At 37.3% G+C, this 27,191-nt stretch overlaps 3 protein-coding genes across 8 annotated transcripts; 2 read left to right on the top strand and 1 right to left on the bottom strand.

The window, feature by feature from the left end:
* The first annotated feature begins 35 nt into the window (after positions 1-35).
* On the top strand, positions 36-1,317 carry LOC132263195 (heparin sulfate O-sulfotransferase). The gene is made up of 3 exons (XM_059762842.1): positions 36-273; positions 330-648; positions 714-1,317. Exons 1-3 carry the CDS (start codon positions 144-146, stop codon positions 1,315-1,317), a joined length of 1,053 nt encoding a protein of 350 aa, XP_059618825.1. The 5' UTR covers positions 36-143.
* On the top strand, positions 1,241-21,944 carry LOC132263196 (alpha-tocopherol transfer protein-like). 5 transcript variants are annotated; one of them, XM_059762843.1, is made up of 6 exons: positions 1,241-1,344; positions 7,859-7,932; positions 7,995-8,100; positions 8,446-8,540; positions 9,028-9,375; positions 9,438-21,944. In XM_059762843.1, exons 1-6 carry the CDS (start codon positions 1,338-1,340, stop codon positions 9,738-9,740), a joined length of 933 nt encoding a protein of 310 aa, XP_059618826.1. In that variant the 5' UTR covers positions 1,241-1,337; the 3' UTR covers positions 9,741-21,944. The 5 variants fall into 5 exon arrangements, with proteins under 5 accessions (XP_059618826.1, XP_059618829.1, XP_059618827.1 ...); XM_059762846.1 differs by lacking the exon at positions 1,241-1,344 and adding an exon at positions 3,573-4,480; XM_059762844.1 differs by lacking the exon at positions 1,241-1,344 and adding an exon at positions 6,103-6,532.
* LOC132263193 (brain tumor protein) lies at positions 10,936-26,424 on the bottom strand. Of its 2 annotated transcripts, none has more exons than XM_059762839.1 (8): positions 26,374-26,424; positions 25,196-25,832; positions 24,997-25,129; positions 23,018-24,838; positions 22,755-22,948; positions 22,522-22,685; positions 22,202-22,434; positions 10,936-22,122 (listed from the first exon to the last, which is right to left on the bottom strand). In XM_059762839.1, the coding sequence occupies exons 2-8, from the start codon at positions 25,549-25,551 to the stop codon at positions 22,018-22,020; spliced, it is 3,006 nt and encodes a 1,001-aa protein (XP_059618822.1). In that variant the 5' UTR covers positions 25,552-25,832; positions 26,374-26,424; the 3' UTR covers positions 10,936-22,017. The 2 variants fall into 2 exon arrangements, with proteins under 2 accessions (XP_059618822.1, XP_059618821.1); XM_059762838.1 differs by lacking the exon at positions 26,374-26,424 and adding an exon at positions 26,061-26,105.
* Positions 26,425-27,191: the final 767 nt, after the last annotated feature.

Raw genomic sequence — 27,191 nt, 5'->3', positions numbered from 1 at the left:
TAGTCGATGAGTGATGGTCCAGCTGTCAGATTTGCCATACGGAATTTTTTCTTAAAATGTGTTTTGTACAAAATCTCTAACTTTAGAACCTCTTTAGTGGCCCAAAATGACTTAAAGTAGTACTTAGGACCCCTCCTCACATCATGAGATACCAATTTAACGTGACTAAACCAAAATGCATCCTTGTTGCTGCTATTTTACTTATCATAGCAATAAGTGTTTTTTACAACTACATCCTTTCCGCGAAACTGGAGGAAACAAGGAAGAGTTCAGGTTAGTATTCTTAACATGATCTATTCCTGATGTGCTTCTAATCCTGTGGATTGCAGGCACAAAAGCTGGAGATGGCAGCGAGAGAGCGAGTCTGGGTGCAGCGGAGGAGAAGCGGCAAGAGGATACTTATGATTTCAACGAAAACCTTATTGTGATTTACAACCGCGTCCCAAAGACTGGATCAACATCCTTCGTCAATCTGGCGTACGATCTGTGCAAGAAGAACCACTTTCACGTGCTCCACATCAACATTACTGGGAATATGCACGTGTTGTCGCTGCCAAATCAAATTGACTTTGTCCGGAACATTACAGCGTGGAAGCAAATGAAGCCAGCGCTGTATCACGGTCACATGGCGTTCCTGGATTTTTCCAAGTGAGTCCCGAGAGCTCTCCTGATTGATCAGATATCCCACAATCCGTGCTGAATTGCCATTGCAGATTCGGAATGCCCGCAAAGCCGCTGTACATCAACTTGATCCGGAAGCCTCTGGACAGGCTGGTCTCCTACTACTACTTCCTCCGCTACGGCGACAACTACAGACCGAATCTGGTGCGTCGAAAAGCGGGCGACAAGATGACATTCGACGAGTGCGTGGAGCTGAAGCAGGCGGACTGTGATCCCAAGCTCATGTGGCTGCAGATTCCCTTCTTCTGCGGCCACGCCGCCGAGTGCTGGGAGCCCGGCAATCCATGGGCCCTCTCCCAGGCCAAGCGCAATCTGGTGCACGAGTACGCCCTTGTGGGACTGACTGAGCAAATGGAGGACTTCATCTCTCTCCTCGAGGCTTCGCTGCCGCGACTCTTTCGCGGCTCACTTGATCACTTCATGAACTCCAACAGAAGCCATTTGAGGCAGACAACGTCCAAAATTGCACCCAATCACGAAACAGTGGACAAAATTCAGGACAGCGAAGTGTGGAAGATGGAGAATGAATTGTACGAATTTGCGGCGCAGCAGTTTCACTTCCTGCAGAAGAAAATGACAGTGCCCGGAAAGAATATTCTGCAGAGCTACATGTATGAGAAGATAAGACCCAAGTAAAAACTGCCCTCAACACGGGAATGCCAGGTATTTTCCATGGTTCTCTCACAATATAGCAATTTAGAGACAGCTCTTCCTGCTGGGCGCTGTCCAGGGGAAAAAAACGATCGGAAGCAGCTTTCACGTGTCGATCATCCCATTTCCCATGATCTCTTCTGGGAGTGTGAGATTTTCCTATTTTCACTCACGATCACTCGCAAGTAAGAGATTCCCCGTTAATTTGCCAGCCAGGAAATGTTTGAGATGTGTTATTTTCTCTGCGCCCACGAGTTAAATTGCTAAAAGAATAATGAAAATATTGCATAATTTGCGCTTGATCTTTTCAATACGATCACGTAAAATCTGATTAAATCTTTTACGTTCGATGCGTTTTAATGAATATTTTTATTGAATTCATCATGAATGAGAAAACTGTTTTTCTGCGTTCTCTTTAATGACTATTTACAGAACAAAATGCTTAATTGCTTTAAGAAATTGAGCTGCTTTTTGTTTTGCCAAGTGCATTTGGAATGTGTACAAAAATGACAAAGATGGCTTTTAAATTATTCATCAATTGTGTGTGTTTTTTTTACAGAAATGCACACAAATATTTACAAAATATACATATTTTTCATGATTCACTTAAACATGACGTTGAAGCAAGTGAGAAATACCTCAAAGTCCGGTGTCGTTTAATTATCTTTTTAACCTTTTTCACCATTTGTGACTACGGAAATTTCTTATCTTAATCATTTTTATGACGTTTTATACTGAGCGTATGAACAAAAGTGTCATAAATTGTTGATTGATTTTTTGCAATGGCTTTTCATACCTAAAATCAGAATTTTATGAATATGAAATTGACCTTCCTCTGTCTCTTATTGTATTTTTATTATCTATCTCTTGTCATTTACGGTTTTAACAGTGAGAGAGAAAAAAACAACAGGCCATTTCCTTCAATACAAAGCGTGAAATTAGATATGAGAGATTTCCGAGGAGATTTCCTTGTTTAACTTACGTGGGCGCGAAGAAAGATTGTGCGCCGGCACGTGAAAATCCTGGAGACAATGAGGCTCATCATTTCCCCTCTGTAATCAATCAATCGGACTCACCAGATCAGCATACAGTTCCAAAGTCTCTGGAGTCGCGAGATCGCCTGATGTGGTTCCAGCTTAATTATCCGCTGCGTCAGTGTTTACACTTCCACTCTATTCGTACAATTGCCCAAGTCAATTGTGAGCAAATGCCCGAGCTTATGGTAATTATAAGGCTACGAAAGTGGACTTTGTATGCGGGGATTTTCTGATTCACAGCTCTTTCATCATTTGATCGTCAGAAGAGAATCTTCCGACAATTGAACTTTGTCTCCATCGTCAAGAAAAATTACTTTGGAAGATTATGAGGAATAGTTGTTATTTTGCTTGTTATTTTGTAAATGGGAAATTAGAGAGCGAAAGACTAAACTCCAAGGTTGACAATTGGGTGCGCCCGCGTGGAAATGATTGACGATTTGAGGACACAGTAGGGAGAAAAGTGTCTTCAGCGAAATTGCCTGTGTTAAGATCATTTCCGCGGATGCGACGTGCAATCATGCAACTCAAATGAAATTATATAATTCCCATTTGCTGTCCATATAATTAGTCATTTTCCACACTCACGATGGAATTTATAGAGACGGAAAATGCTGTTTATGTTGAAAGTGTTTACATTCTTCGTCTTGATCTTTGGCTGCTCTTCAAAAACCGTGCCATCATTGGATTTGTAAGAGAATATTTGTTACACGTGGATTATACATTTATTTTCACATTCTTTTCGCAAATTATTTGAGAATCTTCACAACTTTCCTCGTGATGCGCACAGTGTTATCTTCTGCAGTGTTGATTGGAACAATTCGACAAATTGATGAATTAACGGAGAATGATTGTTTTCAACGCAATGTATTGTGTCATTATTGTTCGCAAAATTGTCCCCATCAATCCTCAGCAGGGAAGCGTCATGAGGCTGTCCTTCGGCCATCTCCTCATCTCTCCCTAAGGTGACCAGAGTGATTTTCCTGGACACAATAGCGTCGTGTACTTGAACTCGGCTCGCCTCCGCGCACTTTCCCAGCTGGCACGATGCACATTTGCATTGCATGCGAGGGAGTGTGACCCCCAATTGCGGGGGAATTTCCCCGTCGACGCGAGAATCGTAAATCCGTGCATCTCATCGTGCTGGCTGGAGGGAGATGGAGAATGAGGTATTTTCTCTGGCAGCAGCCCAGGCCAGCGCCAGTCAACAGATGAGTCTTTCTCCAGACGGATCGACAGTGTGCACGCGGGGGCATTAGAGTGTTGGGAAATTAAACTCCAAGTGACCTTTTGGGCAATTTGTCTCGGGAGTTGCGTGATGAATGATTCCCTTTCTTGCAATTTAATGGTGCTGCAATTGTTGTGGATCTGAAGGGGAGGGAGTCGTTGCCTAATCGCCTGCTCTTTGTCGTCATTTGCTCAAACACAAGAATGTCGTGCAATGTGTGTGACTTTGAGGTATATCACGGGCTGTCGAACATTTTCAGCTAGTCAATACCTCCGGACACTCGCGATTGGAAGCACCTCGTCATTCTTTCACCTGACGTGACAATTTATTTTTTTTCTGCCCCATCGACCTGATATAGAGTGCTTATACCCGTTTCGCCAGCTGTTCAGTGCGCGGAGATTTTGTGATAAACACCCTCATCCGGATTGACAATCCATAGAGAGTGCGCTGAGAGACAAGAAAACTGTGATCCCTTTTGTCGTGCTGGAAAATCACTCAAGCTGCCCAGGAGTGCAATCTTGCCGTGATTGCCACCATAGAGATTTTGTGAAAGTGTTTTAATGCCACGCGATAGCCGAGACTGGAAGTCTTGGAGTGTTTCATAACAAATCTCTCGCCAAAGAGACACACAGCGAGTGAGGCTGAAAGTGAACAATCAGAGAGACGGAGTCTCGCGTGAGGAAAGAGCCATTTCTTGGGTTAACCTTCAGTGGAGAGAGAGACAGTCTTGCGTGGGCGTTTTTGGAGAATCCAGAAGCGACTATCGATTGCTCATCGCCCGTCCACGTGGTCGAGGAGGATTTTGCGCGCGCAATTTTGCCCAGACTCTGCTTGGCGCGAAATCATTCAGCTGTGATTGCATCAAAGCATAAATATTAGCGAAAAGGTATTTTTCACTCGAGTCTAAAATGAATAGCAATTACCGCACTATCAGTTCACTCTCTCGGGGGGCGGCAAAGTACTCGTGAAATGGGTGTGATTTTTTTCTGCAATATTCAGAATTGCCGCAATTGAACTGCAAGTTGGGTCACATTATTATTGATTCCCATTGCCACTGTTCACGCGTTACTTGTAACAGTGGATGCATTTGAGAACACAACTTATTCACCCCTGAATTTTCCGTGGCTTTTCACGTGCATCGCGTTGCACAAGAGCCCCTCAATGGTAAAAGTAATTTATGGAATTGGGGGATTTTGCTGCCTTCTGCATTATTTTTTTTCCAATTCTTACCTTTTTGCGGCGGAAGTGATTTTCCTTTTTCCCACTGTACACAGTCTTTTTGTCGAAAGAGACACATACACTGTGTCATTATTCAAATGATTCAAATGCAAACTCTTGTTTGGATATCGGTGAAGCGCGAGGAGAATTGACAGGTGGAGAACCCTCAAGTTCTTTCAATTTCACAACTAACCGTAAGAATGTTCTTTGTGCAAATATTGCTTTGTCGCGAGATGATTTCAATTTTAATATATTCACTCGTCACTTGTCCATTGTTGCACCTTTCAATTGCCACCTCTTCACTTGAGGTTTTGACCTCCACACGGGCTCAATTCAATCTGCATGTGACATCGGCGCAATTGAGTGCGGTGGGAAACAATTAATCTACAGTTCGAAGAGAGATAACAGATCACCTTTCTCGCGATCTTTTTTGTTGCTGCATCAAGCTCTTGTGCTCACTTGTGTTCCCTCTTCACGGAAATCCCGATATGTTTGCAAAGCTCTTTGTGTGTGGGAAAAAAAGCTCTCATCCGCACAGAAACCAGTAAATTATCTTAGCAAATTGTGTGTACTTAAGATTGGATCTTGTCGCAAAAACTTGTCTTAAATTAGAAAACATGAATATTTGCGATGAATTTTTTATCAGAGCATGAACTGCGGAAAAATCTCATCTTGACCGGCGTGTAATTTCGCGTGAAGAACGTTTTTACGACAATAAGACTTTGACTTGCAATTAACGGACACACACGACTACTTTTTGCCCATGATTCATCGACGGAGGCCCACGAAAAAAGGTGGCATAACTCGTATAGTATAGTTATTTGGATGACTGGAGCTTTTGTGAATCTGATGACAGAGCCGAAGCAGGTCAAGAAAGTACCACAAGGAAAAGAACAAGAAGGTCTAGGCAGGTGACAATGAAACCATGAAAGTACATGCTTGTTTTTCCTTTTGTATGCAAAACGACAGAAATGCTGAAATTGAGTAGATCTTCTCTGGGCATTTCACCAAAATCCGTGTCAATTTCGTGTGGGAATCTTCCTCCACATATGTTCATTCACCATTCCTTCGACTGTTTGCCATCTCCCCTGATTCTGCTGGTCAGTGTCTCACTTTCTGGGTCTGTGTAGTGGAAGCCACGGCGCTCTTCGTGGGCACTTTCATAAAGAAGTCCAAAAACTAAAGTTCACACTACAATAAGTCGGCTAAGAGTGAGGTGAGGAGGTATATAAAAAAGCAACCCAAATGGTGTAGACACGATATATATGCGCGTGTGGTGGATGGCAAGACAAAAGTGTATGGGAATAAAATTGTGGAATTAATCAAATGGGCCTCCAGTACGAGATCGAGTTTCTTTTCGACAACACGTTGAGTTTCCCCGTGATATCTTCACTCCTGCACAACACTCTCCTTGCCTGAGTGGCTAATGCTTGATCTTGAGGAGGATCTCTTGCACTTTGGGCTTCTGTACATAGAGGAGAAACGCAACTCCACGCCAGTGGAGAATGTTGCAGAAGAGTATTTAGATTGCGAAATATCTGCGGAAGTGTTTGATCATAATTCAGTTTGGGTGTGCTCGATGATCAGTCCAAATGTGATAGAGTGACTGTGTTTCTTCGCTTCTGTGACTTCATTTGCCTCCCGCTGATAAGTTTGGTGATAGGGATATTTTCCTTCCTTTTTCCACGGATTCTGACTAATTAAAATTATCGCACAATGAGTAAGTCTTTCTCTCAAATGATAACCCTTGAACTTCCTCCTTATTATCACATGACGCGCTGGTAGAAATTACACAAGGCGCAAGATTTCTATTTCACATACAATTCTCTCTACAATTGAAAGTGAGATTTGTTTCCAGTGAGAATTTCTACAATTGATACATTTTCCAGTAATACACACGAACCTTCAATTGTTCCAGTAGAACATTTTGCATAGAAATCATGAGAATTGAGGAATCCTCCAATTTTTGCATAATCTTAATAACCGCAATTTACTTAAAAACCTCTCTTTCTCCCTCTCTTTCTATCTCTCTGGCTGGACGGAGTAATTTAAATGTAATGAAACACTGATATAAACATGCAATTCCGACAATATTTTATCGTGAACTTGGAATAGGGTCAAATCCTAATCTCTTATGCCGAATATGATTCAGTGAGAGCAGTTCCACTTTCCTCTGTCTCTCTCCCTATTCAGTTGATCGGAGTTCCTCAGCTGTGAAACATCATATAAGTTTTTTGGGAAGATTTACCGTCTGTTCTTCCCACATTTGTGTTCGGAGAGTTTCTTTTATTGGTAACATAAAAATATATTAAAAAATCAAAGTGTTTGATTCTTGGGAAATTCCCCAACTTTCCATGCTTAACTATTTCGCGCAACATTTGCAAAATTCTCTCCGCGATTTCCGCACTGTGTCAATTTCTTGTAAATGGTGAATAAACCTGCACTCATGAAGAAGGAAAACGACCATTTTCATGGTCATCGGCGCAATGTTATTAAAGCCTCTCTTCGTCGCTTCTTATTTCGTGTTATTAACGCCACCAAAATACACACACGTTTAATGCACTTAGTCAGTGCGTCGTTCATTGTCAATCTTGAATCATACCGTATATAATTGCCTGACGTGAATCCTCAAAGTTACTACTATTTTTTTTTCATGACCAAATGCATGTTTTGCTGAACAAAGTCGCTTTCATGCTATCGCGCTTGTTGACATTTTTTTCGTACTATGTGAATTCCTCAGTTCTCATTTCCGCTTTGTTGTTCTTTTGGGAGTTGTGCTGTTTTGTGGGAAAAAAGTGTCAATTCATCTTATGCGCCTGAAGATTTTTTTTTCTCCGCCACCCACTGCCAAACCCTCTGAAAATGTATGTTGAACATTTCTGTGACATTGCAAAAGTCGCAAATCTCAGCATCAAAAGACACAAACACACACATTTCGTGTCTAACTCGAAATTTGACCAATTGTGATAATTAACAGGAAAACTTCTTTGTTAGTCTTGTGAATTCTCACAATAGATCGTCTTTTTTTGTGTGCAATCTCTTGCAGAATTCCCAACCATGTTGACTGACTTTGATGAAATGCCCGCCATCAAACTGGGCGAATACACACTGACTTTCGAGGTGAGTGGATTTTGCTTGTCTAATGCTCGAATAAGAGTCACTAACAGGCGCGATCCTTGCAGCTGGATCCTCTAGGGCCAGTGGGTCAGAGTATTGCAGAGAGAGAACTGCGGGAGACACCGGAGAGACAGCAAAAAGCCACCGAAGAGCTTCGCACTTTACTTAAAGGTGAGAGAAGTCACTGCGAGACAAATAATTGCAAATCTCGTACTGATTTTTTCCTCTTGCACGCACCATGATCGTGACCTTCAGTTAATCTTGAGACTGGTGCGATTACGGGCAATATTAAGAAGTCGTCAATCATCAGACGCAAACAAGAAGACTCTTTTTTTTAAGCATTACACACTACATAACTGACCATTGTTGCCTGTGCATAAAAAGCCCACCAGATCTCACTCTTGAGTTCACCTTTATTCGCTGCACGATCTTCAAGTGATCTTGAGGACTTTAGCATTTAATGGTGTTTACACACCTTTGACTCATAGTCTCAATTGCACTTTTGTCATTTTACAGAGGAAAAAGACTTGGTGCTGCCGCTGGACAATGATGGTTGGCTCATCAGGTTCTTAAGGCCGTGTAAATACTACCCGGAAAGTGCCAGAAACCTTGTAAGTTACGAGAGTCCAAGTGGGACAGACCAATGAAAGTTGTTGGCGGGAGTGTAAAAGTCACTTTTGGCCATTGATCTCAAGAAGAGTTAAATTTGCATTTCGTGTTTTTTCGCGAGCGCAGAAACCTTTTCTCCCCTCTCATTGAAAGAGTCCATCAATGGCAGAAGTTGTGGAGCATTTATTTAAATCACGAAAGTCACATCCAGGAGGAAATTTTGCAATATATATATATTTTAATTTTCCACATTTTTTATAATTGCTCCGCGCGCGCACCGCGTGGAATGCCTTGTATTTTATGCATTCACGTTTTTGCGGTCTTGTTGTCTTCTTCAGGCCAAAGGCGTCGAAAATATATAAGACTTTGCAATCTACTTACCTCGCGCGATGGTGTAACACTTCCTCCACGCTTCATTGAGTGGCGCTTCCTTGGCGCTTTTTTCGCGCGATGCGGGCGTGAATTTCACAAAATTTCTGTGCTCCACAGGTGAAGAGCTACTACGGGTTTAAGGTGAAGCATAAGGATCTCTACGATGGACTGGTGCCATCGAAGGAGGCCAACATCTTCAAGCACAACATCATCACGGTGTTCCCCAACCGCGACCAGCTCGGCCGGCGAATCCTGCTGCTGGAGCTGGGCAAGCGGTGGAAGCACAAGGAGGTGAACCTCGATGAGGTCTTCAAGGGCTGTGTGCTGTTCATGGAGGCCGCCATGGTGGAGCCCGAGACGCAGGTGCACGGCGCAGTGGTCATCTTCGACATGGACGGATTGTCTCTGCAGCAGACGTGGCAGTTCACACCACCGTTCGCCAAGAGGATTGTCGATTGGCTGCAGGTATGTGTCGTGGCGAGAGTCCCTCGCAAATAGCCAAGTCACTCACAGCTCCCTCTGCGCAGGAATCTGTTCCTTTACGAGTGAAAGGAATTCACATCATCAACCAACCCAAGCTCTTCAACATCGTCTTCGCGCTCTTCAAGCCCTTCCTCAAGGAGAAGCTGCGCAACAGGATCTACTTCCACGGCTCAGATCGCGACTCGCTGCACAACCACATCTCGCCCAAGTGCCTGCCGCCCGCGTACGGGGGCACCATCGAGATGCCCCGCGTCACGGGCGATCAGTGGTACCAGCTCCTGCTCAAGTGCGACCAGGAGTTCTGCGCGATCAACAGCTACGGCTTCAAGCATCTTATCGCCAAGTGAGCTCATCACTTCTTTCGCTGTACAATAAACTCTAGTTGTAATAAAGGGTATTAGAATTTACGGACTTGCCGCAGAATCTGCTGAAAGGTTTGCATTTTCACTCTCAGTCGCGTCTCGCATCTACAAACCTGTCCTGCAAAGTGTTGACTCTTCGCGCAAGTAAATTACAACTTACTTCTGCAGCAACCCGATGATTATCTCATTATGGAAAAATAAAGAAAACCTCCACGAACAGGTCAATAGCTAATCTCCGGGTTCTTTCCATTTCTCCGAATGCAATTCGGTTGTTAATTAATTTTGGGAACGCGATAATTATTTCCTGGTTTTTTTTCTCCCCCGAGTGAACTCTGGAGATTTGATAATGGGGGAGTATTTTTTCGACTTCGTGTCTGCCTTCCAGAGTTCATTATTTCGCCTTTCTTGCTTCCAACTGATAACTAACTCAGTGCTTTTGATTGCATTTTTTCTCTCTTGTGTGCTGTTAATTAATCCATAAATGATCTAAAATGGGGTCATTGATTTTTCATCACTGAAAAATTCATAGTTGATTCTTGAGTGAAGCTATGCAAGTGTTTTTTGAACAATTGTACAGTTTTCACGTGTTTCGAGATGTGTCTTGGCTCAGCAATTGCGCTCTCATGTGTTGAAGAGGAAAGACTATTGGGGCTAAACACAGTTAAATAGCGTTATAATAGAGTAGTTGAAATGAGTTTAAACATCGCCAAATCGGGCTTTGGAGAGACAGATTCACTCAGATTACATCAGAACCGGTTGTGATTTTCAATATTACATGAATATTTATCAAATGGCATTTAAATTCAGGCGGATTCATCAGAATCAAAGCGTGGGATCTTCACAGTCAGTAACGAAACACAGTCAAAAGCAGCATAAAAGTGTGTGAAGTTGAAAAACCAAAAGAAAGGTAATGAAAAGCAGTATTTTTTGTAGTTCTTTATTACTTTTATTTTCTTGCATTCAATAATATATCAGGAAATACATACATATATTGATAAAATATCGATTAAGCAGCAAAAATTGTAATTTTGTATAATATATGTATATATATGTATGATGTATATATGTATATAATAAATATAATGTATAATCCATAAAACCCTGATCAAAAAATTTCAGGCGTTTTACATTTTTTTCTTACTTTTTGAATATTCTTTTTTTTTCATCCATCCTCTTTCTCTTCTCATTAAACTTTTATGATTATTACTTTTTTTCAACACTTGTAAATTCTAAATTTTAATCATTCGCCAGGTGTTATGTTGTAAGGTGTGTATGAAAAAACCACTTAAAATTGCGATCAAAAAACATCCTCATATGAAGACAAAATTTTCAATATCTCTAAAATATTTTTTTTGTGATGGTTTCTCATCATTTTTTTTCCACTCCACATTTCCATTTCCTCACTAAGATTTTTTTTTCTTCTTTATATTTAGTGGTGTTTTCAAGGGTGTTTTTTCATCTATCAATATTTTCATCGTTCTCATTTATGATTTACTAGATAATTATTAATTTCAATCAAGTGTGAGAATAAATGTTCTGTTAGAGACTTTTTCAGCTACGTGGCTTCTACTTAAGGTTTTACATACAATAAATACGTATTTTTATTTTTATTTTTTTTTCATTAAAATTGTGTTTTCTCGCCCTTTTCTCACCTTCTCAAGAATCTATATTTTTTCTTTTCTTCTATGTTTTATATATACTTGAATCATGAACAATAGTTAATTTATTATTAATTAAATTCGTTAGACAAAGACGACTAAGACACAAGTAATGTTTCACGTGTTTTTTTTTTTCTTCGTTTACTCTATTCCACAATTCTATCTTCTCCTCGGAAACATGGAAAGTCCACTCTATATAGTCAAACTGCAATGCTCCAAAATCCTCTCTCTATGTACTCACTATTAGGGCAGTTATTTACACAGATAATCTTATGTTTCATACTGGGATTCCTTCGAGAAATGCTCAGGTTTGTGGTAAATAGTTTTATTCTTTGATAGAAGAGTATATAAGATATTTTTTTCCTTTCTCAATTACCAACCCTAATTCCTTAAATTATCCCTTCGCCAGAGCCAACGAAAACTGATATTTCGCCATTCTCTCTTCGGGAGGGAAAATGATTTTGTGATATGTACTTGTGCTCATTCATTTCTGCAGTTCCGTCTTAAAGGTGCTTCTGAGGCATTTTTAGTTCTTCATCTTCTTTTTCTTTTCTTTTTTTGATTCAATAAATGGTTTTCCAACAAATGTTGCGTTCTTTTGAATGACTTAGTCATACTAAAAGTAACAGATAATAAAAATTAAACAAGTCAAGGCCTAGCAAGTTGGTTTTCTCTCATTTTTTTTTTGATAACACACACACGAATAAATGAATATGTGGCACAGAGTTTCTTCATAAATTTTTCTCTTACAAAAGAAATACCTCTTGATATTACATTTACAATAACTCTAAATTAGAAGGTAAATAAAAACGAGTTTTTTTTATGAGCAAATACTTATCATTTCTTCTCATCTTCCAATTGTTATGCTACATTTATCTTCACTTAATCTTATTATTGTATATGCTATAGCCTATGCCTTATCCAATAAACAGCAATAACTATCAAAAAATATTATAGAATTATACATCAACTTGTCATCTCTAGAAAAAAAAATATTCATAAACACTCTGACGCATGTTTAGTTCTCTCACTACTCTTCGCTTGATCAACACCCAAAGTAAAGCAATAATAGTTTATCATGTTTAAAAGCTAACCGAAGACGAGGTTCAGAACAAGATCATTTTCTCTCTCTCTTGCCAAACATCGTTGATCGTTACTTAGTATATAAATAAAAAACAAAACTTCAAAATATTTGTACTAAAACGCTGACTACGAAAAGGGAAAAAAACAAAGAATATATTGTAAATAATAGTATTACAGAGACACAAAATTATGTAAAATCACCTCTTAGGTTCTGGTTACAGATATAATTCTTTTAAAACGGCGGTTTTGTTACACATGTTTTGCAAAGTAAAAATAAAACACATTTACTGCAATATTATTGTAATTAATTATTAAAAAAAAACACCCTTACTCTTTAATCCTAGTATAAATTGTGGAATGTAAAGTTGCAATCTCTTAGCTGAACTAGATATTTTATGTTGTAAAAAATGTGTAAAGCGACTTGCGTGTTTGTAAAAAGAAACAAAGACTATATTCAAAAAAAAAAATTCGAGATTCTCATTATCATAAAATAAACAGGGGTTTTAGGGCAAAAATTGAAAAAATAAAAATAAACACATATCGTTTTCAGATAGGGAAACATAAAAGTCACAACCATTTGTGGTTTCCATTTCATCTTTTATCCTCGCAATTCATTCCTCGCACTTGTATTATATCATTCTTCGCAATAATCTTCCTCATCCAAAACATCTCCATTTTCTTTTTGTGTATTTAGTTCTTAAAAAGCTTGAAAGTATCATTTTATTGCTTCTCAATTTGTTTCCTATTTTCTCTATGTTACCTTAAAACTTTCCATATTTAATTGTTTTTTCTTTCTTTAGTCATTACAATTTTAGTCACAAATGGTTCTTCAAAGTGGTCACCAGTTGCAAAGGTAAATTAATTTGGTTTACATTTGATTATGTGTGATTTTTTTTTAGTAAATATTCTTTTTTTTTTGTTTTCTTTGAATCTCACGTGTGACATTTTCGTTAAAAATATCTCTTTTATCCTTTTGTGAAAAAGAAAAGGTATATTTCATTTAGTGAAATTTTTCATTGCTTCTTTTCTCAATTTTTTTTTGTTGGTTTCATCTCTAAACAAGTTAACTCATAAATCTTTCCATTTAAGCCCTCAATAGACTGTTTCCTTATAATCTAATTTAGTGACTTATTTGTCCATCTTTCTTTGTCATCCGTGTCAATTCGGAAATAAGCATCAATTCCAAATCTTAGGAAATCATCTTCTCTCACTTCTTCACTGCTACTTTGCAATTGTGACGTATACAACAAACACCTAAAAATTTGTTTACGTGGTAAAATGGAGTGACACAGCTTTCATTGAAGGAAATTTTCATCAAATATTCTCTTACATCATAAGTGCTAACATGTAATCTTATCATTTTTTTTCCACCAGTGTAATAAATGTTTTCTTTCTATATTTTTACCTACAGCAAAGATTTTCTTCTTTTTTTTGGTACAATAAAATTCTCACTTTTTCACTCACTTGCTCCCCAAATTAATAAGATGTTTACGTCTTCGATTCTCTAAAATACTATTACGGCAACACTCATATTTCTATTCTGTGGTCATGTCATTAAACGTGATTCCACCAAGTTTATTCCATCAGCTACATAATTATTAATGCATGTAATAAGACAAGGCATTAAATTTTTTCATCAAAAGATCCTAAAGAATGACTTCAAAAATGAAAAGGATTTTACATCTTTAGATATTTGACCACGTTTAATTTTTCTTTCTCTCTTCATTTATCTTGTAAATACATTTTTATTGATTTTATTTTATTTAGTATTGTCTTTGCTAGCTGTCAATATAGAATTTTGACCAATTTCTGAAGAAAGTTCGAGAGAAATAAAGTGAGAAAGAGAGAGTCACTTTTGTCAGAGAAGAAGGAAAAAAGTTACGAAGCAAAGAGTTTTGAGAAATATGAAATGTGCTTTTTTCCATTTTATAGACTTTTCATGTTTTCACACACATTAATGAAAAAATATCATTAAGAAAGTATATTTCACAATGATTTCCTTACACAGTTTTTTTTTCACTAAATATCATTTATACTTTATAAATAGCATTTAATAGGGGAAGACATAAAATATGAGGCGTATTTTTCGTTAAACAATTTTTTTTTTGTAAATATTTTTGTCAATTTTTTTTGTTACAATTGTATGTATATTTGTGCAATAGCACATTTAATTTCTTTCTCTGCTCCCTTCTACTCCAAATACTCTAATAGTGTGTATAGTTTTTATTATTATTCCACATTTACTTCACTGGTATTTTTTTTCATCATGACTACATTTGAGAACATCAATGTTTTTTTTTATTTTCTTCCTCTTCATCTCTTCGCCCAATGTCAAATTGTTACAATTGTTTAGATACGAAGAAAAATTTGTGTGTATCATTTTTTTTGAGTAATATATATATATAGTTATTTTTCACATTACACTTCTCTCTCATTATTTTCCGTTAAACTTTCTAAGTGTATATATTAATATTTTTTTGGGGCGGGTAAAAAACAAATAAAAAACAATGCAGTGTAAAATTTTGTTAATATGGATGGAATGACTATACAATTCTTTTTTTTATCATTACTATATTGTTTTTTTTCCTTTCTTCCTCTATATATCTAAGTATATAAGACAATGCAGAAGAATGCATAGCATTTGTGCACCAATTGGAATTTTCACTCACGAGGCTCACAATCATTTGGCGGAAGGATTTTCAAGGAAAAAAAAGAGAGAATACACCATTGAAGAGATGTGGGACTTTAGAAAGGGGTTCACAAATGCCTTTCATTCTTAATGCATTCACATTAGCATGTATATAATTGATAAAAGATTACTAAAATATGTTTTAATGTAAAAGGTGTGTTGGTGTGAACAACAGTTACACTCTAAAATGTAAATTCATTTATTTATTAGCTACACTTCATCGTCACTCAATTTATATTCTAATATAGCCTCAGTGGTCGAGAGATATTTTATGAAAAAAATTGCAGTTTAATCGTCCTTTTAGTCAATATTGTTGTTTATCAACGTAAAACAAAGCATCTTATCCTCAGTTATTTTTTTTTGATCAATGTCACTATGCGTTAATTTTCTGCCTTACATTATTCTATTGCTCAGAAGAGAACCATAGAATTACAATTTTTGCAAGTCCTTACACTATTGATTCCTTTTCCATTGTTTAATCCTATTGTCTTCACTCAAAAAATCTGTATTTTTTTGGTGTTGATAGAATTATTATTTTCATATATAATAGATTTTGATTCATTTCCATGTCAAATTCTATTTTTTTTTCCTTTCTCACTTGTAATTTTTCACCTTAAATGTTATAAAAATGCATGGAGAGAATATTTCTATTGTATATAATTCATAGTTGTTTCATTTTCCTTAATAGATTCTATATTAAAAATAATGGCAATTTGGAGTAATAATTACTAATATTAAATAGGTAATTCTTTCATCATTCGTTCATTTCAATTTTTGTACATGAATCTACAGGGTATGTTTGAATTCAGTTTCACTTTTCTTTTAGTTAGTAAAAAAAATTATATATATCAAAAATTTTCTATCACAACAAACCGCAATTTAAAGTGTTTTTCCTTTTTTTCTCTTGTCAGAATAACATTTTTATTTACCGTGTTCCTTTTTTTCCTCTTTCACCCTCTCTCATACTCTGCATTGCGGAGAAATTGAAAATTTTCATAATGTCTTGTGTATATTTTAAATTACCTCACGTTTTTTTTTTTCATCTCCATGTTTAGAAAGATTTCATCTTTGTTTCCTTTAGGCTAAAAGTATTAAAATTCAATAGAAGAGTCGTGTGTTTACAGTGCACAAAATATTTTTTCTTATCATTGTGATTCTTAATTGTGGGTTTCAATCTTAATAATTCCATCATTCAGGGTTCCATCGTAAATATTACTTTTTTTTTCTTCTTCTTCTTGTCATTTAAATATGGATGAGCAATTACATGTTCAAAAAATACACATTTACTCTATTACAATATATTCGTTTTGAAAATATATATTTTACAGTACAAAGAGACCAAGTCAGTTTATTTAATCCCCTCTTTTTCATCAAAATATTAATTACCGATTTCTCAAAACGCGTCTCTTTTCACCGTCAATAAATTTATTATCCTGTTCATAATTCAAATGTATAAGAAGGTTCCTTCATCTCTCCTCTTTTTTTTTCACCACAGAGAAAGAGGTGCTTCAATAAGTGTTTAAAAAGAAAGTTCTGCCGACTTATGATGTTAAGGACACAAAATATCCTGAAGAAAAAAACTTATCACAGGCATGGTAAAAATATTTAAAGTTCTCTCCAAGTGTATACGTATTTTTTGCATCTCTCTTCTTCTGTATGTTTACTCGAATATGAGAAAAAAAGATATATATATATATTCATTTCTTGCTCATTCGTAGACTTTTGCTCTGCAAGAAACAAATTGTTATTGTTTAATTATATTAGGCATATTATCAATTTACTTAATTCTCTTCACAATTACTTCTTTCTATCTTATTGAAATTTACAGTGATTATTCTCTTAAACAGTTAAATTAAATGTCAAATAAAAACAGCTTAAAATGAAAATAATTGCACTGAATACATAGTTTTTTTTTTGTTTATCAATATTACCTCCGGAAACCGTTAATATCATTTTCTCACCTTCTCACCATCTCTCAAAATACAATAAAAAGGGAAGCGTATTTCGTGATATGTCATTTTGATCATTTTAGGAAGTAGGAAAAACAGATGATAACAACATAAAAAAAAACACAAACTAAAATACTTTCAAGGAGTATAAAATACATGAAGAAAGAATTCTGTAAATTTCAATGAGATTCGAGACTAATTCAAAAATTGCAAGGGCAAAATATTTAGCATTTACGCGGTAACAACTTTTTTTTTTGCTCTTCTTTCTCAAAATTCTAAATTTTCCCAAATAAAATCTACAAAAACATGTTTTTTTTGTTTGTCCACAGATCGTTTCCTAAATTAAGTAACCGCCATTACAGTTAAAAATCTATTACATTATACTCTAGCATGATTGAACCTGTTTTTTTTCACTCCCTAACAATACATTTCTTTTTTTATTTTACTTAAACAAACATTACTCTCTCTTCTTATGCTCTTCATTCCAGCTCTCTAAAACCGCTAGGAAAAAGTTTGATTTTTCATTGAATTTTTGTAATATTTTTTTTTGGTAAACTCCTTCCTGCTCATTTAACACTTACTATATTATGTACATAAGAAAAATTGTAAATATTTTTTTCATTATTGCTTATGTTTATATCTTTATTTCCAAATTCTCTCTTCACCTTGTCGCGCATGCCTTGTCTCAATTATATGTGGTTCATTCTAAATTACTCCTTAAATCTCATCTCTTCGTCATTTGTCCAAAGCACAAAATATTACTCTGTTACATCACTACATCACTAAAAAAAAGACTTTGAAGATGAATTACACAATCCATACATTAGGTGAATATTATTACTACATTTCGAAAAAAGACTTAATCTTTAATATAAATATTTATTATATGTATATATATATATATTTAGGAAAAAATAATGGCACTATTTTGTTTTCTTTTGTCAAAATTTACGTTTTACACATTGTCGTCTCATCGACTTAAGTTCTCATTTTTTTATGCTTCTGTCTTACACCATTTAGGATAATTGAACACCGATAAGTTTGAAGAAATCCACAAAGAGGAGCGAAAGGTTTTTAAATTAAAGAATTTCTTCTCACAGAAAGATTCTTGACGATTAATTTTAGCATTTTCTTCATCATCTGTCACTATTTTGAAATTGACATTCTATTAATTAGAGATAAAATTTCCATTCGTCTGTCTTCCTTTCATCTTGATCATCTGATATGTAAAATACAACATTACAAGATTTCTAGCAAAAATTCACTACATTTTTTTTTTCTTCCTTGGAGATGCATTTTATATTCAATAAATTGTCGAAATGTTTAATTTGTATAAACATCAACACGAATAAATATATTTATATATCAGGATATTTTCGAAAAAGGGGCTCTCAGTTGCTTCACGTCAATATCTATTCCTTATTCCAATGTCAGTTTCTTTTTATTTTCTTCTTTATTAGATAAATTTGATTGGTGTTGATTGATTGATGCTTTTTTTCTTTTACCTCTTCACAATCTCAATTTGTTCTCACTACAGAAACACACTACATTATCTCTATTTCTTAATACCACTAGAGAAAAATGGATTGAAAGTTTAGCACTGTGTCATTTATTACGTTTAGAAGTAAGTTTATACGTGTTGATCGCTGTGTATTTATGCACTTTTTGATAATTTCTTTGCAGTGTCTATTCACTATTACTATTTTACCTCTCATCTTCACTTATTTTCTCCATCTTGCTATGAAATATTGTGTAAACATATTGTGACATTATCGAGCACTTCTAATATGCACTCCTTCTACATTACTCTATTAAAGTGTTTTATTAACTTGTAAATGTTTGTTGTTTCTTCTCTTCTTCTTTTTTTTTAGTAGGATATTGTAGTTGAGTTTCACACTTCCCATTTCTCTCTATTTATCATCTATAGAAAAAAAGAATTCAAAATATAATTCTTCTCCACTGCATAAAATTTGATGAAACCAGAGGGTTTTGCTTTCACTCTAAATCAGTTTGCTGCTTAAGTTGTAAGACTTAACTATTATACACCACATATTCCGAAAAGTTCAACGCCAAAATCATGAAATACTCCTCACTTGTCACTGTGTCTAATTTTATGAATATATAAACCTGAGCATAAGTCTATTTTTAAATATTATTCTTGTTTTTTAGCTTCACTTTAAGATACACATTAATTTTATATATCATTTTTTCTTCCTTTAATAGTTATTACAAAGATTTATCATCTTCTTCTCTTATTGTAATTTCTCACCGTGACTGTCTTGGTCACAGCAACGCCCTATCGATCATCATCCTATTACCCTTTCATATTTCTGGTATTTCTTCCGCTGTCACCCACTAAATAATTAAGGAAATCACAAATAAGCTTATCTCTCATCGACACAACGTCTTTCATCATTCGAAAAATAAAATTATAAAGGACAAAAACTCTTGTGCAAATATATTTGTTCATCTCTGTATTCATCATTAAAGGTAGCAGTTGTAAAAGTCATTCAAAAAATCATAAGAAAATTAAACAAAAAATAATACGAGTGATTGAAAATGGAAGTTTAATTGTATAGATTAAAAACTTGTAAATAGAACAAAAATCAGCAATCATTTAGACTCTTTAAAATCTTTGAGGAACTTTAAATTGTTGATAACATGTTTTCTCGCAATATTATTAAGTTTACATACATATTGTTTTCTCTATTCTCCCCTCCAGTTTCCTGTTATTCCTGTCATTCACTCACACATAATCTCTCCATTCGCATATTTCTGTACCAGTTCTCCATAATTTTCTTCTTTTTTTTTACTTCATTACATATTAGAAAATGTGTAAGTGTAAATTTGTAAATCATTGGGTTTCCTTTATCAGATTACTCTTGATTTTTTTTTCTTCTCATAAATAGTAAATATATTTTTCTACACAACTTCATTCTTTTTTGATGAATTTTACTTGCTTTCTTGCATTATTTTTGCCTACAAAATCTCAATATTATTTTCATTTTATATGTAATTCTTTCACCACTTCCTCAATCTTCCCCTTTCTCCCGCCTAATATTCAAATTATACATTCACTGAAAATTCTCGAAAAAGCGTTATGTACCGTTACTTCAATGTATATGTATAATATATAAATATATAGTAAAATACTCCTTATTATAATGTTATAATATGTAAAATTTAAGGCAAAAAATATCATCAAATATATACTTTGGATTGTTTTCAGCTATACATTACTTTTTTTCATCTCATCTTCTTTATTTCATCTCATATTTTTTTCTTCTTCCATTTATTTAAATTCAAATATTGTGAAGTTTTCAAAAATTAATTAATAAAAATGCATCCTTACCAAGTAACATTAACAAGTAATCAGGTTGTAAAATATCTCTACTTATTTGTTAATACAAATAATAAACAAATAAAAAAAATAACACACACGTTAAAAAAAAATTCTGGTACAGCGTGTCATGACAATTTGAATATATGTATATATATATCTATTGACGAAAAAGTAAACATAAAAAGGAATTTGAATACGCGTTTCCCCTTTTATACACACGAAGCATTTAGAAATCTACTAATAAAAAAAAAACTCTAATTTTTTATACCTAAGATTTGTGGTTGAAATAAAGAGTACGTGTTATTTCCTTTCTCCAATTCGTTCTGTTACAGGTAAAAAATTCTTTTTAAATTTTCATCACACAAAAATCATCACACCTTATAAATGTAAAAGAATAATTATAGTTAATAGTAAACAAGGGACCATGAAATATGACAGGGAAAATGTATCAAAATAATAATGAAAAGATACCAGTATCAATAAAAAATACACTACTACAATCTATTTAGACCGGTTCCGTTCACAATGTAGCATCTTTGATTGCATAAAATTCTCATCATGACTCTAAAAAATATTACATTTGAAAAAAAATTTCACACGTCGTTTGTATTTATATCCATGAGTTAATTAAAAAAAAATCAATATAACAACTTCTTACATAATCATTAATATTTAGAAACATAAATCAGTCGTATTTGCTTAGTAAAATCGTATATATTTTAAAAAGTTACAATGACAAAAAATAACAAATGAAAAAAACATCGAATTTTCCCTTTTTACATGAACATAAACTTCATTCAATATATAATGTCTTCTCTTTTTCATTGTGAATGTTGGCATTAGTCTACAGTTACTAAAGTGAGGTTCAAAAGGAGTACATACATAAAAGACACTAAAAGGTGCGTTATTCGTAGCATTACACATAATTCTGTCCATTGTCTCAATCTTCTTCTATGTTTTTCTTTTGCTAATGGAACCAGTCATTTATCTTCAGTTGCATTTCATCCTTATTCTTATCTCTGTTCCCTTCTTTTTTTTCATTCATTACAACAAGAAAACGCGATTCAATCGAGTTCAATAATAATAAATACCTTATAATGTACATTAAATGTAATTGTTTCTAAAAATTGACTCATTTGTGTTTTTTTCTCTCTCATTATTTCCATTTTTTTTCTTCTTCTTCTTCTTTATTTCTTAGTGTATTTTGGGGAAAAAATAAGAAAAATAGTTTCTATCTTTTCCACTGAGGTTCTCTCTAAAATTATCTCTTTATAATTAATATGAAAAAAAAACTTGTAGAAGCGATTAAATTCTAAAGGAAAAAAAAAATTTCTTCTTGTTATTTGTGTAAGAATAAAAAGGGGAAAAATCTTCTTCTTCTTCTTCTTCTTTCTCTCTCTCATCCTAATATTGTATGTATATATATATATTATAACGCATTGAAGATTGAATAAAAAAAAAGTAAAATTAAAATATAAACACGAAGAGATCAATAAAATGTTTTAACGATTTGGTTTGAGAATTCTTCCTTCCGCGACAATCACTGGATATAAAGTGTGTTTAACACAAGAACGTGATGATTATTTTTGGCCAACGTTACCACGTAACCCTCAGATGTGATCTTCAATCCGCAACATCGCGACACCTACACACAGGAGGAGATTGGCAAAAGGCGTCATGACGCGAAAGAGTAAGAAAAGAGAAAAGTGAATGGCACAACTTACCTTAACATAGGGACACTCGTACTCCGACTGAAGAACACCCTCGCGAGAAAAGCACGCCACATGGAAGCGATTTCCGTGGGAGTCACCAATCAGAATGTCTCCAGCATCGGAAATATCAATTCCATTCGGGAAGCATGTGACTTTCTCGTTACCAATGCGATACTTGAACGTGCCATCCTCTGTGAACACGGCCACGCAATGCCCCTTGAAGTCACACACGTAGAAGTCATTTCCTGACGAACAATCAGAGCACAGAGCATTAGCAACTCTAAATCCTCTGCAAACACATGAAGGAAGAAGACTTTAAGACAAATACTCACCACTTATGGCAATGTCTGATGGCTCACGCATGTGATTGCTGCAATCGAACCAATGCACGAGATCTCCTTCCTCAGTTATGATAAAGACAGTCGGCGAGACGCTGTCCACAGCAACAATGTGTCCCTGATTTGTGACTGCGAGACCAGCAACAATGTCAATGTAGCTGCAATGAGAGCAATCCAATTGTGTTCAAGAGCCTTGCACACAGTGTCCTGCAAAATCATTCACTCACCGGATGGCAATCTTCTTCATAAAGTGCCCAGTCTTGTTGAATATCTGCATTCGTGAGCGCTCATTGCCACGATCGCACACGACAAACTTGTACGTCGGACGCATTACGGCAACCTTGCGCGGATACCAGAGTTGTCCCTCCTCCTTTCCAGGTACACCGAACTGGAACTTGAATGCCCCATTCTTCTCGAAAATCTAAAACACACATTTCAGCAAAGTTAAAACTACTGAATTCAATCACAAGTTAGAATAGAATAAACTCACCTCAATTCTGTGATTGTTCGTGTCAGCCACAATTATCTCCTCATCAACTCCCAGGCAGAAGCCGTGCGGTGAGTTGAATTGCCCCTTGGATGCACCAAGAGAGCCAAATTTGCAGCGAATCTGCATGGGTGTGGCCTTGGAGCGGCCGGGAACGCTGATGGATGATTGAAAGTTGGAAATGGTCAGGTCATCGCTCAGCGATGACATGGATGTGCCATTCGGCATGATGGAATTCCCAGAGAATTCGTTGATCAGAATGTTGTCCACACCTGGTGATGGTCCACGCGAGATCAAAGAGTTCCCGCTTGTGATGTTCCAGTTGGAACCAATACGATTCATATTCTGGCTCGTCTCCCTGTGATTGTTGGCTATTGGTGTATTGTTGAGGCCCAACTTTGCCAGCGCCTGCAGATTGTTGAACGCATTCTGATCACCGGACAGCACGTCGGCCAGAGTAAACTGTGGTGATGGACTAGGATTTGACGATGGAATGATGGGATCAGCCAAATCGGCGTGCTCCACGAGATTGGCCAGCTGATGAATGTTGTACTCCGCGATGCGAGAGAGTCCAGGCAGAGCCGGTGTGGCGCTCACAGTTGTGGGTGGCGGAACCGTTGCTCCATTGACCAGAGGCGCCGGAGTGGGACACTCGGGCGCCAGGTTGGTTGGCAGGGCGAAGCCGCTGCTGCCGCTGGCACTGCTGCCACTCCCATTGCCCAGACCCGACATATCCCCGTCGAAGGACGACTGCATCGAAGTGGGCAGCGAAATGGGGCTGCTGGCCGTCACTGAGCCCGTGAGGGCGCCCTGTGAGCTGCTTGATGTGCCATTATGTGAGCCATTGGCGTGCTGATTGCCACTAATCAGGATCGGCGGCATGCCGGGCAAGGTTGGCGGCGGTGTGCACTCCTTGGGACTCACAGGACTGCCCTCAGTCTGGAATTTTCCGAAGGAGTCATGAGCCAGGCGCTCAAACTTCTCAAAATTCGAATTGAACTCCACTGAGTAGTTGCTCTCGGCTTTTGGTGTTGTGCTCACAAGATTGAGGAACTGACACCCAATCAGCTTCTTCAGGCTCAGCAACTCAGGAGCATTTGACTGATCCAACACACGCTTCGTGAACTTGCAAGCATTGTCAATCTTCTCCACAGACTTCTCCACATTGTGCAGTACATCCATGATCTTGAGCTCACGCTCAGAATGGAGCGCTTTCAGCTCCTTCAGAGCATTGTCGCGACACTTCTCCAACACCGCCTTGAAGCTCTGATAAGACTCCTCAATCAAATCGCGCGCCACATCATGCTGAGTCTGCAGTTCATTCAGCGCCGACCCGAGATGGCACGCCGCCTGGTCGCAGTAATCCACCTTTCCCCTCGCCTCCTTCATCAAGTTCTCCACCTCGATGCGCACACACTTCTCGGCATCGCTGATAATCTCATACACATGATCGCCACCCTTGTGCTCCGCAATCAGACACTCATTGCACACGGGCACCTCGCAGCTGAAGCAGTAGTACTTGAGGTTCTCCGTGGCATGCGTAGTGCAGAAGAGTGGCTTGTGGATGGCCATTTTCTCGCTGGACGACGACTTCACCAGATCCTCCAGCTTCACCACCTTGTGGTTCTCGAAGCACCTCATTGACTGGTGGGCATTATCACAGCTGGCGCACAGAATGTTGGCGCAGTCGTTGCATCGTGAAATCGCATTCTCCTTCCCCTTGCACGATGTGCACGCCAGCACGCGAAGCTCGATGCTGGACAAATCAAGTATATTGGTCGTGACGTAGTCGCAGTGCAACGAAGCAACTCCCTTGGCACCAATCTGAAATATGAGTGAAAATTAAATGTGGTTTTTCTCTCTATAATTTATTCAAACAAATTGCCCATCAATTGCCCGAGAGCGTGAGAACTTCTCCAGCCTGATGGAGGAATATTCAGAGACAGAAAACCACCCACAAATATGCATACACACACACTCACCTTGGTTATTTGTTTGCAAATAGGGCATTCCACAGTGTACCCCAAAGCTGGGTCGGTTGCGCATAGTTTTGCAATGCAGATCTCACAGAAGACATGAAGACAAGATAATACTCGAGGTGATTTTAATTTAGTTCTGCAAGAAAGGGGATTTGAGGATTTACAAGAAAAAAAATAGGTCACGCTTGGGGCAGTTACTCACTGGCAAATTTTGCAGTCCTGATCGTGACCACTAGAGAGACCGTTGTTTTCTTCCAAAGAGCCACCGTGATCGTTGAGAAGGAGGTCGCTCCCGTAGGAGTCAGCAAACATATTGGCGACGGCGTCCCCGTTGGGCGGCGACGGGAAAGTCAGCAAGTCGCCCCCGGCGCCCGGAGTGGCCAGATGGCTCGCAGCGATGCCCGGATTGGCGATTGAAGCGGCAGAAGCAGTGGGATTCGCAGCGGTCGGATCGCGATTATTGTCGGCAAAGTGCTGGGTGGCGACGGCAACTGGTGCTGCTACTGGAGGAGTATTCTCTGCTAGAATAGTGTCATATGCGTCCAGCAGCGATGCCATAACACACTCCACTTCCCTGCAGCTACTCCAAGTTGTAATCCAGATAGAGTGAGAGTGGATAGAGGAAGAGTCCCGAGAGGGTCAAATGCAGTTGCTTTGTGTTGTCCAAAAAAGCGTCCTTCCTTCGCAAGACAATCTCTTTTCGCGTCTGTGTGCCTTTGTCTCACCCAAAGTCAGAGATTGCTTGGCTTTCACCCTTCACCAAAACTACGAACTGGCTGATTCCTCTTCCGAGTTTTTAACCTCAATGTCGCGTAGATTAGGCCTCAGATGCCCAAAGTCTGCAAAGAGACACCCACAATTAATCTTATCTCTGTCCACTGATAAGCCAAGATGTGCTTTCTGCAGAGTCGCGGGCGCGGCTAACCCCAAATTCCACCACTGACCGCGACTTTTCCGCGAGTAGAGCGAGGAAAAGTCCCCCAATGGCTCAACATCGCTGCAGAAATGCGCAATGCAGATGGCATACATATAGGTAGCGCTCCTGGTGTAACCTTGGACGCATTTACCCAGTCAAATGCTATTGATTTATCCCTCGATTCCACACCCTCTGCACAAAAGAGCGCCCCCAAGGTCGGGAACACCTCGAAAACCCACTAAAACAGCACAAAAGAGAGCAAAGGCGGCGCTGGGAAAAAATCTGAAATTGATTCTATGGGAAAACGCGTGCTTCAATTTTCAGTGGACTTTTCACGACGCAAAATCACAAATCCCACCACAATTCCAACAGCAAACGACTCTCTGCACAAAGCACTTGGGTTTTTCACTGAATTTCCCACTGAATGGAAGCTAAAAAGGGCACTTTTTTGCAAAAATTCTCACCTCACTAGCCATTCTAAGTTTAGATGAAAAATAATGGCGTCCGGAGAATGAAAATCGATTAAAATTCGATGAGACATGAACTGTCAAGTCGCGAGAAGAGCAAACTGAGCGCAAGTTTTCGGAGCGAATGGAGGGGATACACTGAGAAAAACAGGACTGCAATGCCCCGATTCCTTCACACTATCTCAGGAATACAATTAAAGGATTTCTTTTGGGGAAAATAGGGAAAATACGAGATTCTTCACATTTTTTCAAAACAAAATATTCTTGCTCAGAAAATGTTTTGCTAGCGCGCTCTATTAGATGATTGTACAACTCCATCGTTTAAAATATAATCAGTCGAACGGATTTTTATAAATTACACGCAATCATATGCAATAAAACTTACATAAAATATTTCACACCTAATAAATTCCCAATTTGAAATCATGCTGATTTTTTAATTTGATTAATTTATGAATGCAACCTCTTTGCTTTCATTACAATTTATTATCCAATATGCGAATTTCATAATATGCGTTTTTCTCCTAAATGGCACAATATTGCTTCTATGGTTCTGAACAATTTCCTTCTAATGTTGCACATCTTCTTCCTGCACATTGTTTTTATTTACATAATATTGGAACTCAATTTGTAGCACATTTCATTCCTACTTTCATCATGTCGAAAATGCCAAGGAAATCCAGCGAGAACATAATTGGAAACGGCAGTGCGAATAAATTTAATATCACGCTGGTCGCTACTCAGGTGGAAAAGCCCCTCAGCTTTTCTCAAAGTGGTGGAAAAACATATGAAATTATCGCATAGTTTTGAGCTTG

The sequence above is a fragment of the Phlebotomus argentipes genome, unplaced genomic scaffold, assembly GCF_947086385.1.
Source record: "Phlebotomus argentipes unplaced genomic scaffold, Phlebotomus argentipes genome assembly contig_15, whole genome shotgun sequence".
NCBI classification, from domain to species: Eukaryota; Metazoa; Arthropoda; class Insecta; order Diptera; family Psychodidae; genus Phlebotomus; species Phlebotomus argentipes.
This window is presented reverse-complemented; position numbering and strand designations above follow the sequence as displayed.